The sequence below is a fragment of the Lepidochelys olivacea genome (assembly GCF_965140295.1).
Source record: "Lepidochelys olivacea isolate rLepOli2 genome assembly, chromosome: 14".
In the NCBI taxonomy this organism is placed as follows: domain Eukaryota; kingdom Metazoa; phylum Chordata; order Testudines; family Cheloniidae; genus Lepidochelys; species Lepidochelys olivacea.
The window spans coordinates 23,717,789-23,736,346 of record NC_140424.1 but is presented as its reverse complement, the minus strand read 5'-3'; the positions used below and the strand labels follow the sequence as shown (position 1 = coordinate 23,736,346).

Genomic DNA, 18,558 nt, shown 5'->3' with positions numbered 1-18,558 from the left:
CCCATATGAGCAACCAGCTCTCAGAAGAGCACACAACACAGGTTGGAAACCTCTGGTCTAACTCACAGTTAGACAGCAAGTGAAGTTAACAGGAACCTGACCAGTAGGGCTGTGCGGAGATAGAAACACCATTTTGTGAAGGATTTTGAGGTTTTTGTTTTGATTTGGAATGGAACCTGAAAGTTTTGGAATTATCTGAAAAATATGAAAAAAATATTTAGATCAAAATGTTTTGACAAAAATGTAAAGGTTTTAACTTTTTATTTTATACGTTATAATACAAAATAAAGAGTTTCAAAACAAAAAGTCCTTTAAAAGGGGAAAAAGCAAAAAATGCCACTGACAGTGCTGAAACAGGACACTGACAAGGTCAGACTTTTCCCCCTCTTCTTTTCCTCCAAAATGACATTTTGCTTAAATGAACATGATTTCGCAAAGAGTTTCAATTTTGGTAGAACTGCATGACAACACACATTTCCTAAGTTTTTTTAAGCACCTCCACCTGCCACAAAAATTTGCACAACAGTGCCTGTATCACAGAAGTGGCCAAGCCAGTCTAAATTGGATTGTTCTTCTCCATAACACAAGTGGACAACTCTTCACAGCAAGAAATATTGGACTGCCTCCTGCCACGAAGCAGATACTAAATTATTCCAAATTTCTCTATTTACATTTGTTTTCTTTATCATACTGGCCCTCCTGCTGTGACGTATCGGTAAAACGTGAGCGCTCAGACACACAAGCACAATTCAGTTGTGGGAACTGTGAAAAAGTGACAGGTGTCAGTATTTCGAAGTTACCTATTTGAAGTTTCACTTTATATTCTGATAAGATAAATATATGGGTTTGTTTAGCTATACAAGGTAAGAGTTTTCCTTTAAGGAAGAAAGTTTTAATGGGTATGGAAATGCATTAGTTTTTTACAATTTTGTTTTGGAGCACAATTCTTTTAGAAGGGAAGTTTTAAAGTGAAGCAGAATGAGAAGACAGGGTATCTGATCTTATGTCAAACTTAGGCCCGGTTCCTGGGACATTTACTGGTCCATGATTTAAAAAAAAAAAAAAAAAAAAGAGTATGTTATTTAAACTTCCTTGTCAACATGAGCAGGGAGTTTCCTGTGCACATATGAATGTAAAATCCATCCAGAGGTTGATCATAGTTACTGTGTGTGCCATACAGATGAGAATAACCATAAAAACAGCTGAATCACTGGTCATGGTAATGGGAGGGGGAAAAAAAAGAAAAAAAAAAAAAAAAAGAGTCGAGAGCATCCACTCTAAGAGGAATGCTTTCATTTAGCCTGAGGAGCCCAAATCCAGTAGAAGCACGAATTCTAGAACAGTTAAGTATAAAACAGAAAAATTCAATGGCACTGGTTCAAGTCTGGACCATGGAAGATCCAGTAGGTAATACATACAGATAAAAAAAGCCACTTCCTGATGAACAACTGTCCACATCACAACTGGGCCAGTTAGAGTCTCAGCAGGGGAAGCAAAAATGGAATGATTAATGATGACTGAAATACATTCTTAGGGTATGCATTCACCACCCGTAGAATCGGTGGGTAGTGATCGATCTATCGGGGATCGGTTCATCGCATCTCGTCTAGACGTGATAAATCGATCCCTGAATCGACACCTGTACTCCACCTCGGCAGGAGGAGTAAACTGAATCGACGGGGGAGCTGCCATGGTTGACTCACTGCCGTGAGGATGGCCAGGAAAGTCGAACTAAAATACTTAGACTTCAGCAAGTTGCATATCTTAGTTCGAAACCCACCGCCCTCCCCACAGTGTAGCCCAGGCCTTAGCCCTAAAAGGATTCTTTCAAAAGATATATTCCTTTTGGAGGAACAAAGAAGAGGAAGCTGGTATTGCCACTGCCCTGCTGAACCTATTCTAATATAGAGGACTGATTTGAAAAGCTGCCAAATCTGAAACCTTTTAAGAGTGCCAATTTTAATAATTAAATTCTTTTAATGAGAAACCCTATAAAAAAAGATCCACCTACTATGCAATCAACTTTACCACAAATAGAAATGATGCAATCATAAGAGGTTTCTGAACCAAAAGCCCTTTTTAGTTTATTATTTGTAAAGCTTAAATCTCTTCAAGCAAATCTGTTTAATATCTTCTTACAGCTCCGCCACTGTAAGTTCTGATCCAGCAATCGGGATTTCAGTAAAAGCTCTCTCAAATATCTTTTTAACAAAAAGAAAACTAAACTGTTCCTACAGCCGAGTTTGCATGCACATAGCTGAATATCATTGCTAAAGCTTTAGCAGATTTTGCTGAAACTAGTCTATTTATAACACAATAGTTCAAATTGTTCAACATACAATCCATACCTTCCCTGCATAATGAATAATGCAGAAGTCAGCCTTGTCCTTTAGCTGCCGTGGTTTTTGGAATTTAGAGTGGGTTCCTTGTTCTTGGACCAATTTTTCCACAAATGTCTTGTCAGTAGCTTTAGGGAACCAACATTCTTCATCCAGCAAAGCCAGTACACCAGGTGGGTTTGCCTAATAAAACAAACAGTGTATTTAAACAAGAATTTATCTCAACATCTGGTTTCATACTTTTAATTAAGTCCTTCTAAAAATCTTATACACCAACCCATTACACTCCAGAAAAAAAAAAAAAAAAAACCTGTTTCTGGAGGGAATGTGTGAAGTTTGAGATTTCATTTGCTCAAGTCCCATTTTATTTAAATACACTTCACCAATGACAAATTTAAGAGACTAATGAGTTCGAGAAAGTCCATTCCATTTTAGACTATGTACACATACTGCACATCCTGAAAAACATCCTCAGTTCTACAGTAATCTCATACTTCTTTGTGTACAACAGTAGAATTACAGAACTCAAATGCTTGTCAATAAAAGCCTTATGTGAACTGCAAAGTTCTACCTAGTTATCTAAGGGTTTTATACATCCCCCTTACCACTGTATCTGAATACCTCACAATGTTTAGCGTATTTATCCTCAGCATCCATATGAGGCAGGGAACAACTATTTTCATTTTACTGGTGGGGATTGGTTTGAGGGCATCAGTAATCTTTTCCAAGGGAAACAGATTGCTACACGCAAGTCTAAGAAAAAAAACCTAACAGTAGAGGAACTGATTTATAAAAATTTACACTTTAAAACAATTCATTGTGAATTTGCAAGTCTCCACATTTTACAAGATACGGCGATCTGAGACCATTCCATGACATCATGTGCCCATGTAAATTCATTTATAGGAAGACTGAGGAGGTACCAATGTTTGGCTCTTAAAACCCACTAAACATAAGTCTTAGAATATTTCATGCTAAATATTTTGTATAGTGAAAATATGCACATTTCTTCCCTCACACTTTATGGCAGGCAAAGCTCTTTATTCCAAGGAGACAGAATTTGGATCCTCTTTCTGGAACTGCACATTCAAAGTGAAGATCTTTGCAAAGATTTCTCTCCCCGCAAACTAACTTTTAAAGACAGAACTGGTTTGCTGGATTTTTGCTGCTCTGGATACAAGTATAGCATTACATGCAGCAACAGTGTATTAAAATGTGTGAAAGAATTAACTTCACAACAATTACAGCTCAAAATTTGGAAAAAAAAGTATGAAAATGGACTCAGATGAAAACGCTGGTCATAACCATCATTATGCCACTGATCCTTCTTTTTGCACATCTGTCATAGCCTGCAAAACTGGGTTCTGGGGAAAAAAAAAATATTTTCTTAAATGGAGGGGAGGAATCCCTTAGCTCGGTATTGCATTTCCAGTAAGGAAGATGCTAGAGAGATGTTACATAATGATGCCGTAACTCAAAACAAGCGTATATTGTGACATTTTAATTATCTGTCATTCAGAGGACTTCAGGATAAACTTCAGGCCAGATCTGGGGGGTGGAGTGGGGAAGCGGGAATAGCCACTCAAGATTGGTGCTCTTTTTCTGGACTCTTAAGCAGCTCCTCATGCTATCTGTAGTTGATTGGAGTGGTCTACTGTTCCCAGAGACTGGGCAACTGACAGGATCCTTTAGCTAAGTGCATTGAGAAAACAGTTTCCCAAAGGCTGCAGTCTTAGAAGACCCACTCAAACACAAGGCAGATTTATAGGGTGAAATTCTGGTCCCACTGAAGTTGATGGGAATTTTACCATTGACTTCAAAAGGGGCAAGGATTTCACCCTAAATCTTCAAGAGCTTTCTGGTTGAGCCACCACATTAGGCACCCATAATACCATCACATGGTTAGGCTTGAAGATAAGAGCAATGAGGACTTGGTTGGCATCAGAAACAACATAAACAGTAAGTCAAAGTATTTAGTCCCATACGACTAGAACAGTGCACTATGTGTATGCAGATAGGCTCACACACAAATGGACACAGGATTACTCCAGTGAGTACAGGATACTTAGACTAAAATTAATATAAAAATAATGGGATTCAGTCCTCAGTGGTCACATATTCAAGTTAATCCAATTCTTGGGACTGTTCCATAAGATAGCCTGGTACCTGGTCCCAGAAATCCACAAGAAATGAAAGAAACGTACAGGCCTTTCTATTAAATCAATGCAGGGTTGCAGATCCAGTCCAAAATCAATAAAGTTCCATTCTATGCCTTCCCGCTGGTACTCTTCTTGTTCCAGGATAAACATGGTGTGGTTGAACAACTGCTGCAACTTCTCATTGGTATAGTTGATACAAAGTTGCTCAAAAGAGTTCAGCTGCAAAATATTTCACGAATTAGAATACCACCTCAATGGCAGAATTTATAATCTTATGAAATGTCCTCTGTTACATTTGCAAGTAGTACCGGTAGGGCAAATTTCTGATTTTATTAAGGGAGAGTTTCCTAACATCCAATAAATGAAAGATGCGATTTGGTCTGAAATTAGTATATAAAACATGAGTTCAATTCACCCACGAGATGTTATTCTTATCTGTAGTACACTCTAGACTGCTATATTACAGGAGAAATCCACAGCTGCAGAATAAATGGTCACGCATGAGTGTTTAACTCAGATTAGAAGAGAGACTGTGGCTTTAAACATTTGGGATTGTAATTTAGGGTAGCCAGAACCTTTATACATTGCAAAACTAATCAAATGCTTCATATAATCTTTACAGCATTCTCGCAACAAATTGCTTTACAGTACTTTACAATTTGGGATTGTCAGCAGTAAGGGCTACGAACATAGTGATAGATAGATAGAAAACAGAATTTAAAGCTATAAATTAGTTTTCCATAACTGGCTCTTTAGCAAACCTCAAAGATTTCAAATCCAGCGATATCCAGAATGCCAATGAAAGAAGCTCCCTGTCGTTTGGTCCTATCCAGAGCTTTATTAATGCGGTGAACAAGCCAGCGGAAGAGGCGTTCATAAGTGGCTTTTGCCAAGGCTTCCACTGCAAAGTCTGCCTGAAAATCAAAACATATTAAACATTTATTTATTCTCGAGGAGTCATCAAAAGAACAAGGAGATGGATGTTATCACAAACAACTGTTAAGGGAACTGAACAAGTTTAATGCAGTTAATACCACTGAGGAAAGAAAACAGTCAGCAGAAATACTACATGATTTGATTAAAAATAAAGTTCAATTCTATTGTCAACAAAAATTAAGACTGCTTTTCTACATTTGATATGTCAAACAACATTAGAATCAAGATCAGCTAAAGGCCAAGGAAAGGAAAGAAGTTCTTGCTCTCTATACAGTCTTGTTTTTTGCCATGCAAGAAAATACAAAAAACACAGAGTAAGATGTAACAAGGAACAGAACAGAAACTAGCATCAACATAGTTTACTAACTGCATCTGAAAAGTTACCTTGGATGAATTGTAGCTTCATTTTATTTTTATACATCAAAAAACTTACTTGTTCTTTGGTCTGGGCTTTCTGAACGTAGTCTCTGCCAACTTTAATGCGTGGCGTAAGTATAGCTCGAGTAAATTCCATTACATTCATTCCCAGTAGATGGCAGAGTTTCTGTGCAACTGAAAGTAATAAAGTTATTCACTTAAATACCCCCAAACTCTCCAGGCCAGCCAGAACATTAAGGAAACAAGCCGTTGATAACTCAACGATTTTTAGCAACTACTCAATGCCGAAATCAGAAGCAGCATCAACCTTGTGAAAAATAAACCTATTACAACTAGTGTCTATAAGGAACCCCAGAACCTGTGGTAATCATATAAACACATTAGTGAATCCCTGTTAATTTAGTATAGCAAATCCCAGGTTAGTTCAGGAAATTCCTAGGAAGCACTGGAGCTGAATATTGTTGGTTTTGATGAAAGCTCATTCATTCTTTTGATAGAATATGCCAGATGCCAATAAGGGTATGTCTCCACTGCAGCTAGGAATGTGCATCCCAGTTTGGGTAGACAGACATATGCTGGACGACAAGCCTGCCCAGACCCCCTGGGCATACACTTTGGTGGCCAGCCCAAGCTGCCACCCACACTACCCTTGGCTACCCTTCTATTTTTAGTGCACTAGCTCAAGCAGAGCTACACACTGTAGTGTAGACCTATGGCTGCTTAGAGAAACTGCTATGCTGCAGTGCAGGCAGGCATGCCAATGCATTGCTATGGGATTTTGGTCTGAGGCCACATCACTGAAACAGTGTCAGAGTGCTTTTACCTAAAGCAACTGGTACAAGAATGCTGGAAGCAGAATATCACACTGGATGGACCACTGACCTTTCCTGGTTTGGCAAAACCTACATTATTTCTACTTTATTTTCTTTCAATGTCAATCCTCTTCCCTATACATTTTCTATTAATAGGTTGGGTGTTTTTGTGACTTAAGATTTCTAAAAATGAATCTGACACACATTAGATATTTTTAGCTCTGGGGCTAAGTGTTTTTCTCAAGTGTGCCAGCTTCTAAGCTTTCTCAGAAGGACATCTAGCAAATGAATTTTTTAGTCCCTCTCATCTTTCCAATATGATGATTTGGCATCCTTCAATTTAGTCTGTTAAAAAGAAAGGGGAACCCTCTTTCTGGGACAATCTAGTACTGAAGATGGTATTTCCCAGCCCCAAAGCCCTGGATTCTGTGCTTGGTCATGTACTCCATGTGGCAACAACGAGAACATCAAAAATTCGGCATTATGCTTTCACTCTACTGTAAGACAGGAGGAAATGGACTTTGAGTACAACATGCTAAACAATAGTTAGAAAACACAAATGTGGGTGGCTAGAGCTAGACACCCACGAGTCAATACTTAGGCATTTTAAGGACGAGTCCTGCTCTCCCAAGACTGAGTAGCCACAACTCACTTTGGCTTGATATTTTTATGGCATGAAAGTCACTCAAACTTTAAAATAAAAATGAAATTAAATTGGTATTTAAGAGACAAGATTTATTGTTTCAAGAGCCTCCCTGCCAGCATCTAAAGTTTGTCTATTCTCTCTCATGTACCCACAAATTTCCCTAAGAAAAGGAACAGCTACATTCACCAGGAATTTGCATCTTACAGCATATTCATCTGGTATCTGTGGAAAGGGTGGCTTATAAAAAAATGTTACTCCTTCACACCTCCCCCACTTATTTCTCCTTTGTCATTACTCAGATACCAAGAGTTAGCAGCAGCATTATCCATCTCTAGAAGTCTAAATATACTGTCCACTTTGCAGCGATGTTCTTGCAATCCCCCCCCCCCCTTCCCGTAAGCTCCATTCCTCCCCAAAATACCTAAAACTCACTTTTTTAGTTGTCTCTGGGTATGGTATTTTATTACAAGCTAGACAACGTGATGAGTAACACACATTGAACGAACTCTAGAATCACATGGACAGTTTGGATTCTGAAGAGAGGTTAATCTCAAGGTTTTAGAGGATTTGGGTTACATTTCTGAGAGGATGTATGTATTGACATTTCTAGTGACATGCAAGGGAGAACCTGTAGCTGTAAGCTTGATGAATAGATTCTTGTCAATTGACAAGACTGTTCTACCATATTTTTAGCCTGATTCACGTTGAGAGAGAAGGAACTGCAACCAGTGGGAGGTTAAAACATACCCACAGTACTTGTCCTGAGCAATCGGACTTCCTGAAGAAAATGAAAGTTTGTTTTCCTCCTCAGTCTTTTCAAGAATTCTCTTAATCCTTTAAGATTCCTCTAAGGGGATGTGGAGGTGGAGGTGGGGGGGAGGGGTGTTTTTAAAATCCCCAGCACCCTCAAAGGACCCATTCCTTTCAGCTAAACAGGTTTAGACAGGACAACAACTTCTCTCTGAAGCCAGTATGTACTGTTCCTCTTTGAGAAAAAAAGTGCTTTGAATTTAATTGTGGGGTTCCTGTTCAGTGATCCTCAGTATATCCTGATCAAATTTGTTCCTTATTGAATTGCAAATGCTGCAAACTCACACTGTTTTCTTTCCATCTCTTGCATTATCACCAGAGTACCTACCAAAGTAGTCCCATAGTCATAGACTGCTTTCAGTGTGTTGCCCAGAGGTAACCGATTATACCCAAATAAAAGGTTCTGCTGGAAGATCCACATGAAGGAACAGAATCTTCCTTAACTTTACAGAGCCAATACAGCTATTTGTCACTAAAACAAACAGCTATGACCAGTTTTACAGGATACAGCCACTGTTCAGGACAGACCTGCATTCTCAGTTAGCTGGAGAAGTCTATCAACCAATGCAATCAATTTTTTCACCTCCAGGAACTGACACTTTTCAGGACTTCAGGCCTCTGATAGCACATAGAGCAAAAGTTAAAGCTTGGGTCACCCACATAGCAGTGGCTAGCACTAGCCATTGCACTACCAAGTTAGTAGGGTTATTTATTAAAGAGGGACAGGATGCAGGACTCTTCTTCAGTTTCTGAAAACTGCAAAATAATTGAGCTTTTTGCCACTGGGGGGGGGGGGGCGGGAGGGAAAGGTGCACTGTACTGGGGATCACAAGAGTGGATATTGGTCTTGCCCACCATCCTCCTACGTGAAAACTTCCTGCTTTGTCCAAGAGCAAGACATGGCCTTTCAGGTTTGGAATCTTATCTGCTAAGTGTCCCTCTGACGGAGCTAGGCATATTATGATTCTGTTTTACCTGTGAAATATGTGAGATGCTGCATAGAAAGGCAGGTAATTTATGATAGTTTTATTATGTTGCATCTGCTTACGGACTGTTTTCTTTGGCTGTTTAATTGTATTTCGCTTGTATTTTTATAATCTATTGGTGACTATTAATGTAGAACGACCACATTTTTATTGTGCAAAACTATATAGAGAGACACAAGAACAACTTTGTTCTGTAGTGGAGACATGATTAGTGTACACTAGAAATAGATCATTTGATGCCCAAATTAAAAGAATATCTCAGTCTTGAATTCTTCCCCTATAACTGTCAAATTGTCACCAAATCTACGAAGCATTATTTTAATCCCTAAGTTCTGAGGATATATTAGTTGTTTCAGTACAGCTCACTACAGCTATAACAACTCAGAGGTTATTAGGCTTCCTGAACCAAAAAAGGCTGTTAAATTTCAGTATAACGATGTTGCTCAGGGGTGTGAAAAATCCACCAGTTAAACAGACCTAAACCCCAGTGTAGACAGCATTAAGTCCACAGGAGAACAACCACCTCTATGGGAGGCGGAGCACCTACACTGACAGTGGGAGAACCCCTAAAGCACTTCAGCTGTGCAGCTGAAGTGTAGACAAGCCCTAAAAGACAATAACCATCTTGAAGTTTCTGGACAGGATTTTATTGCTTTAGGTCATTGCATAATAAGTCAATTAACAACATTCTTCATATAAAGCTTCATTTGTTCTTCAGTGCCTATGAAGTTCTCAGCAAATTTCAGAACTCTCCCACTTCCACTTTCTCCCTCAAAGAATGTTAGGGTACTAAATATAAAAATTGATAAAAACGAGCAACAGCAGCAGATGCTCAGGTTATGAAACAAATTTTAGATCTGAGCCAGCTTTTCTGCAACATTTGTTTTATCATTCAACACTTTTGATATCCAGAAAGTGGAGAGGTGATAAAAATTAACTGAAGATACTCCTAATACAGAGGTTAGAAGTGCCCATCTATAATCACAAACCACAACACATCAGGACTTATGCAAGAAGCTGTAGTTGCTTCTGTGTCTTACTGCTTTATTGAAATCAAAGCTAATTTTTAGATAGGAAAACAGCTAAACACTTTGCAGTTAACCAAAGCTGAGTTTTAAACTACTGTAAAGATGTTATTTTCTTAGAGAGGATTTAGAATGACCAAATACTGGTTAAACTAGTAGTCTGAAAATTCTTAGAAGTGCCTAAGGGACGGTCTCTTTTTTTAAGCACATCTACCAAATACTGACTGCACTCTGAAGTATTAAAATGTAAAAATAAATCATAGTCACACTACCCTGTCATTTCAGAAATAAGTGTTTAAATACAGTACTTCTTAAATTCAGCCATTTCACTAAGGAAGTTGCCCTTGGCTCCAGGATTCTTTTCACTGGCAACGTAATGACTGTCAAGAACCAAAGAAAATACACTGATTTAAGTACACTTTTCTTTTCCTGACATTTAAGTCTTTGCTGAGAAGCAATTAATGAGGCTACAGCTGAAACGCTTGTTCAAAGTTTAGGAGAATTATAAACAGCTTCAATAATTTATGGAATTCTGTAGACAGCAGTTTTAATGCCTGTGTGGATGAGAGTATAAGATGAGTGGAAGATGGGAGAGTTTTAGTGGTTCCATGCTGGCTGTTACTGTTACAAATTATGGCCTCTCTCTGGCAGAGCTTTATAGAGGAAGTTCAGAAAAGAAAAAAAAAAGAAAAAAAATACTTTCTAACTTCTCAGAATATCTGATGAACAAATTATAATCAGAAAACCACAATCAATGTCATTAAAGGCCACACAGTGTGACCAATTTACCTGTATTTTCTGGCATGGAGGCCTGATCAGTGTTTCTTTCCTTCTTAAAAGAAATATTACCAAATTGTAGTACTGACGACACCACCTTCAGCATTGCTGTGTTAACAGAAAGATACAAACATTTTCTTGTCAAGTTTGCGTCTTAATAAAATTCACCTCCTCACCAGTCTTAGGCACCCATTGAAGCCCAATTCAAAAAGTAATTTACAATTATTATTGCACTATGTAGTAGTCTTTCTTGATTCTAGGTCAATTTTAGCTTAAAAATCAGAAGATTTCTTTAAGTTTTTGAAGCGGTACAATGTTTGCCACAGGCTTTCAAAGCATTAAAACTCCATTAGATTTAAGTTTGGTTGTCAACATTTGTTTCATTTAGTTTTTGTAATTTTACATAAAAAGCAAGTACACTACAGAAATCAAAAAGACTTAACTTACACAAGATTTCCTCATGAGAAAAGCCCATGATGTGCATGGCTTCCATAGTCTCCTGAAAGTTATCTTTGTCTTGCTGCCCAGGAATGGGGATATAGCCATTAGACAAAAATCTGTAATTGTTAAATCCTTCAAGCAGCAAGTCAGCTGTAGTGGAGGGAAAAAAGTAAAAGCTTTGTGCACAAGTCTAATATTTAAAAAAAAAAAAATCTAACAAATAAATGGACTACCAGTTATATCAGCATTTAAATAAACTGAATTACAAGCAGTTACTCCAAATCTTCTTTAACTCTAGAAATGAGTTCAAGTGCTGAACCCAGCACAATCTTTAATATAAAAAGGCCCAATTACCAACAGCTTCAAGCTGGCTTTGTAAAAAATGGATTAGCTCCTTGCACAGGGCATGAACGGGACACTGTTCTGCATAAGGGTTACTGCATTACGATGAAGTGAGCTGTAGCTCACGAAAGCTTATGCTCAAATAAATTTGTTAGTCTCTAAGGTGCCACAAGTCCTCCTTTTCTTTTTGAATTACAATTTCAATCCTCTAGAGTAGTGGTTCTCAAACTGTGGCCCACAGACTGCTTGTGACCCAATCAGCACAGAGCTGCAGCCCATGTGATATCCTCAGGGCCATACAGGTAGTATTGGATGTGACCCACAACGGTAAATAAGTTGAGAACTACTGCTCTAGAGGAGGTATTCATACCGGCCATGCAGCAGCATCAGGTTAGTGGGTCTGGTGAAGATGTGCTAAATTGATGGGAGAGCACTCTCCCGTCAATTTCTGTACTCATCCTCCTCTTCTCGGGGAGGTGAAGTTGGCAGGAGAGCATCTCCTGATAACACAACACGGTGTAGACACTGAGGTAAGTGAATCTAGCTACGTCAACTTCACTTACGGTAACTTAAGTAGCGTAACTTAGATCATTTACTGCCATAGTACAGATAAGGCCACAGACATTCCTTCTGCCTATGTCTGATGGCTGTCCAAACAGATTTTTATATACACACTTAAAGTGTTGAGATAGCCCAGGAATCCTAACCACACAGATTCCTCTTCAACATTAAAGCGAAACAGATATAGGACCAATTTTTCAAATGTGTATATTCACACACAGTAATGCATATCCATCCATGCTCCCTGGGTATTTGTGCACCTAAAGTGAGTATATGCTAAGCTGCATGCACATGTGACTGAAATCACATATATCACATATATTAATCTTGACTGGCTGACTGGAAGCCAATTGCCTGTTTTGGAATAGCCATGGTCAACCACTGTTTAATAGTTACACTTAAAGCTACGATTTAGTCAGAGGTTGCGGAACTCACGGAATCCGTGACTTCCAGTGACCTCTGACTTCAGCCTGCGGTGGTCGGGAGCTGCAGGGTCCCCTGCCACCAGTGGGGGCAGGGAGCTGTGGGATACCCCACTGCCTCTGGAGCTCCAAGCCATCAAGGGCAGCAGGGGAACCCTCAAACTCCCAGCCATGGCAGGGGAACCCCCCAAGCTCCCGGCTGACATGGGAGATAGGGGGCACCCTACAGCTCCTGAGGCAGAAGGGGACCCCCAGAGCTGCAGGGGTACCCAGCAGCCCCCAGCTGCTGCAGGCGGCTCCTAGCCCCTGCACAGCTGCCCCGCTTCAACTGTGTGGGGACCCACAGATCCCTATTTTGTCACAGATATTTTTATTAAAAATCAGACAGCTCATGGCTTCAGTGAATTTTTCTTTTTTGCCCATTATCTCTCTGACTTTTACTAAAAATATGTGACAAAATCTTAGCCTTAGTTTTACTACATACTAGCAGTTCTTTATTTTAAGGAATGTGACTAAGGATGGAGCTGTCCAGTATAAACCCACTTTTCCAGTAATGGTATATGCCACACATTTGGGTAAGTACATGCAAGTTACCACAACTATACAGAGAAGAGGCGAGGCCCCATAGAATCACAGAATATCAGGGTTGGAAGGGACCTCATAAGGTCATCTAGTCCAACCCCCTGCTCAAAGCAGGATCAATCCCCAATTTTTGCCCCAGATCCCTAAATGGCTCCCTCAAAGATTGAACTCTCAACCCTGGGTTTAGCAGGCTAATGTTCAAACCACTGAGCTATCCCTCCCCACACTGCTGGAGCTAACTGATATTCACCATGGAAGTGTAAACATTACACTGAGACTGGTTTTCTTCAGGCTTTTATTCTGTGTTTGTTTGGCATTCTGCCCAGTCTGAGTGCGTGGTCCAGTACAGATTTGACACTTCCTGCCAACACACTCTGTGACTTGAAGAAACTGAAATACTGCCAGCCTACCTTACTGATTGCCAGCCAGGGACTCAATTAAGGGGCTACAAAACCTTTGGTCTGCACTGGTCCAGAGTTTGTGATCTGGAAGTCATTCACCTGAAATACTGCGGTTATGCAACAGCTGCGGAACCAACAAGTCTGCTGCAATATGAAGAGTGATTTCAGAATAAAGCCAGCTGTTTTCTTTTCATACCTCAGATCTCTGATCATTAATTACTCTTTCAAGCCCACGGCATACAGGAACTTCACAGCTCAAGCACTAAAAATGGCAAATTCAGAATACATAAGAACTGAACAGGGTGATAGGATTAGATTTGTAACTTACACTTTAGGTGTTCTCCTGCCCCAGAGAGCAGTTGATAGAAGATATGAAATGTTCGTTCATCTTTGGCCTGACGAACAGCACGAGACTTTTCCAACAAGTCTGATCATGAATAGTCAAGGATCTTAACTTGCATTGTGCATCTTTTCATGAGAAATTCAAAACATAAAATTATACAAAGTGGCTTACATTAAAAGCAGAATTATCATCAGGTAAATTTGGTGCTTGCTGTGCTGGATTTATACCCTCAAGAAGTGAAACAATTATGATTCTTTTAATACTTGTAACAAGATCTCTCCCTTTCTATTAGTTTTTTGCAGAAGACATAAAAGCCTACTGTGAGGATCAGATAGGGAGTTTTTTAGGAAGCTCTTAAATTCCCCCTCACCCCCATGTTAATTTAGTAGTTAATTGGGGTTTGAGGCCTCCGCTGCCAGATCCTTTGCTTTGCTTGTTGCACAAACAAGAAAATGTTCTAACATTACTCGCACATACATAAAAGGAACACTAAGAAACTAGAATTAATTTTCACTATAAAAGCTTTCCCTACTCCCTCTTTCTATATTTGTTGTAAGGTCTTTTTAAGGAGGGAAAAATCCTTTCTTGAAAAATCTCTTAAATGACAAACACCTTCACTGGAGTCAGTCAATTTACATGGTAGCTCTCAGGTTCTGGTAAAGTCTAACACTGTTGTCTTCTAAAACAAAAAAGATGCACATAAAGGGGGGAAAGGAGCTTAAAAAAAGAGACAGGAAAATGCAGCTTCTCTCTCTCTCTCTGGTGATTCAAGTTTAGTTGGTGGAAGATCATAGAGCACATAATCCAGTTAGCCCCTCCTGAACCACGCTTTAATCCCCTTTACTCTGGAAAAGGGTGGCTGGGTTGCTCTGATTTCCCCTGACCAGTCTGTTGAAGACAAGGTTTTTACATAGATCAGGCTACTTTGGAAACTCTTTCTAGTTTGTTATGAACAGCTTGGTAGAGTGTTAGGTTTAGATTTGTCCATCCACCTAAGGCAGATGCTTATTAGATAAAAGGAAAAGAGATGGGAAAATAGTAGGAGGAATAAGATGGGGGGCACTGACACTGCAGCAAGGAAAGGGGTCATCTGGCATTATCTGGTGCCTCCTCCTTCTCTGATCTGTAAGAACATATTTGAGGATCCAAAAAGGCCAGAGTTACAAACCCCCAGGTACCAAAACATGGCAAAGATCACCATGATGGTAATATTAGTTGAGAGGATGAAGATCCCAATACTGTCTAACTGAATAAGTTACCAATTATTCCTCAGAAGCGTCCAGAAAGAGGGACAGGGAGAAGATACCATCAGACGTGCTCAACCAACATAGATTTGATAGGTTTCAGAGTGCTAGCCGTGTTAAGTCTGTAACAGCAAAAACAAAGAGGAGTCCTTGTGGTACAAGAGACAAACAAATTTATTTTGGGCCACTGATTTGCGGAATGCCCAAATAAATTGGTTAGTCTCTAAGGTGCCACAAGGACTCCTCATTTTTTAATTTTTTTTTTTGATAAATTTGATAATTCATATATACACTGTTATTCTCATCTTAAGAAAATTCTGGTGTCAACAATTTTGTAAGTTCACCCCAAGTCTTTAGACGTCTCAATCAGAAATTTAAGCTTTAGTTTAAACCCACTCACTTATAATAGTTTTGGGGCTCCATTTTATAATCTCTCAGCAACTTTATATAAACAGGTTTCAAAACACAGTCAAATTAGAAGTTTGAGTTTGTAATTCCAGCAAATTAACTTCTTTGATGCTGGTTGACTTTCCCTAATGTAAAAACAACCACCACCACTTGCAATGCACAAGTTGGCATCCTAAAGTAAACCATGCTTTCAATAAGGTCTTTCAAAAACGGCATAGCTGAATCCTCAAACGCCACCAAAAAGAAGTGCGGTCTAAATATTTTGACATCAAAATTCTGTATGGCACTTGTCATTTCAAAAATGTTTTTTAAAGTTAGTGTTTACACATTTCTCTCACTTTAATGAGTTTAACAGAAATAAACATTTTCTAAATTTCAAAGTTTGTGCAAATGGAGAGGTTGCTTCATACAGGATGCTGTACATAGATTAATTCCTTTCATTTTTCTATATTGAAATGAAGTGCAATACAATTTTGTTTTATAAAGGATACAGGTAACCTATCAATTTAGCCCAGTAACGTACCATCTGGAACAAACCTAACTTCTCTCTCTCTCTACTGGACACGAAATTCTCCAATTTTCATAAAGCTAAACAAAATAATTCTGCTCAGCTATTTAGACAATAAGCCTGGATTTTTACAGATACTTAGAGTTGTAACACCTACCTGATTTAAGAACCATATTGATTTAGGCACTTGAGCCTTAATCCCATTCCTCCAGAGATCATACTCTACTCTGAGATTAACACCCTGACTCTTCTATTACAATGCAAGGAGAGCAACTTTCAACAAAACAAAATGGAATACTACAGACAAGTAATCATCTGGAAGTATGGAAGAAATAGGAATCAAGACCATTCAGCAAAAACTGAATTATTAGACTTCATATAACAAAAGGCACTGCACAGATGTAATTAACAAAAATGGGACAGAAGTTGGCCTTGCAGTTGAAACTTAATTCTGTCGGTATATTCGGATGAGTAAAATACAGCTCCCCTTCCCCCCTGGATGCGCTGCCTATGTGACCCAAACGAGACAAAAATCGTGCTTGTGACAATGGGTACACACAGGGCGGAGATCAGCTGATTAAGGTGGTGCCATTTCCAGTATCACTTTATGAAGTACTGGCTTACCTTAATTGGTTTTCCCAATAAACACCACACAGTCATACCTTCAGAACAGTCACAATCTAGCAGATTTCAAACAAAGTCTTATATTTTGTGACAATTTATTTCAGAGTAAAAGGAAATTCTCAGACTTCTTGATAGTATGATAAACTGTTTTGAATCAAAGGGAGGATTGAGAGTCCAAGAAAGCATTCACACTATGATAAATTATGTCACTAGGTTCACCAAATGTTATTTCCTGCAAATGTGTTAATGATGTATTACAAAGAATTCTAAGCAATACACAAAGTTAGAGAGACAAAAGACTGAGTGAGTCACTTCATATTTTAACCGACATTGCACTGCTGAAGCAGGATACAGGTCTCAATGTTGGCCCCAACAATATAACCCGTAACATCAAAGTTAATTCTAATGAACTTGCCCTGGAAAAGAAAGACAACTTTTAAAAAAAAATTGTTTTTTATGTTAAAACATCTCTCTCGTTTAAAAAAAGGCATACAGTAGAACCTCAGAGTTACAAACATCTCGGGAATGGAGAAAGTTCCTAACTCTGAACACAACATTGTGGTTGTTTTTTCAAACGTTTACAACTCAACATTGACTTAGCACAGCTTTGAAACTTTACTATGCAGAAGAAAAATGCTGCTTTCCCTTTATTTGAGTAGTTTGCGTTTAACACAACACTCTAGTGAATTTGCTTTCCCTCTCTCCCCTGCCCACCCTTGCCTGTGCCTGATTGTGTACTTTTGGTTCCAAATGAGGTGTGTGGTTGACTAGTCATTTTTTAACCCTGGTGTTCATAACTCTGAAATTCTACTGTATTAGGTAACATTTGCATCATAGGTGATAAGTATTTAATACAGATAATAGTGGCAAGATATCATTCATTCAAATCATTCATACACTTTCAGTTGTATTCCATTAAAATGTTGCAATCTACTATAAAGTGAGATGCACTGTAAAAAGAGACACTGCAGTTTTTCAGAGTCTCAAAATAAGGTCAGTGTGTAACCCAGATAGACACCTTTTATATTGTTATGAAAAAGTTTTTCCTAAAAGGTCATTTAATTTTAATGCTGATGAAAGACGCTAGAAGTTGAAAGGCTGGCAACAGCAGTATAAACTTTCTCCTGAACGAGTCTCCATCCTGACTTGAAGGCACACCTCCAGTGGAGTGAATTCATTCTCTGCACCCATTCAAGTCACTCTGACAAGGTCATATCTACACTAGGGAAAGAAAAAAGGTGTAATTTTTAAAATAAGATGGCTTTTCATAAATCCAGTGTTTAGACAAGATAGGGAATAGTTTGACCTCTATGCAACTGTTCAAGATGAAACCACCACTTGCCTTGTCTACATTAGTTTTACAATGAGATGTGCCATCTTGTTGGCAATACAACACATTTTCCTAGTATCAGGACATGTCTACAGAGTGCAATGTAGAGATGTGCCAAGTAGGAACTAGACGGAGATGACCAAATCTTTTGATACCGCATCTGCCATTCACATAGCACAAGCCACACCTGAATCAGTCTTTTAGAGAGAAAAACCTCAGTGCATCACTTGATCCATCCAATACCCCAAACATTATGGATTGCTTAGAAAGTCCAAAGAATGCACAGACTGGCATGCTTATGTGCTTAGTTATCTTATTGCTCTATTGTACAATTTAAGTGGTTACAGGAAGAATTATAGCACAGAGTAAACAATGCAACTCCAGTTAGGGACCTTACCTTCAAGTTGACTCCCTCAAATGGTGTCTAAATCTGGGTTCAGAGGTTTAACTTTTGGACACACATGCATGAAAACTGGGCCTAGAA

General features: G+C 38.9%; 1 protein-coding gene across 3 annotated transcripts in view; it reads right to left on the bottom strand.

Annotated features, from left to right (window-relative positions):
* Positions 1-18,558, bottom strand: part of MYH10 (myosin heavy chain 10) — a 143,465-nt gene that overhangs the window by 47,541 nt on the left and 77,366 nt on the right. For all 3 annotated transcript variants that reach the window (XM_084647505.1, XM_084647506.1, XM_084647507.1), the window contains 8 exons: positions 17,097-17,160; positions 13,946-14,044; positions 11,316-11,459; positions 10,881-10,976; positions 5,868-5,986; positions 5,260-5,412; positions 4,544-4,717; positions 2,349-2,522 (listed from right to left, as the gene is read on the bottom strand). In XM_084647505.1, coding sequence (XP_084503631.1) covers positions 2,349-2,522; positions 4,544-4,717; positions 5,260-5,412; positions 5,868-5,986; positions 10,881-10,976; positions 11,316-11,459; positions 13,946-14,044; positions 17,097-17,160 — 1,023 coding nt within the window. The remainder of the gene's footprint in view (positions 1-2,348; positions 2,523-4,543; positions 4,718-5,259; positions 5,413-5,867; positions 5,987-10,880; positions 10,977-11,315; positions 11,460-13,945; positions 14,045-17,096; positions 17,161-18,558) is intronic.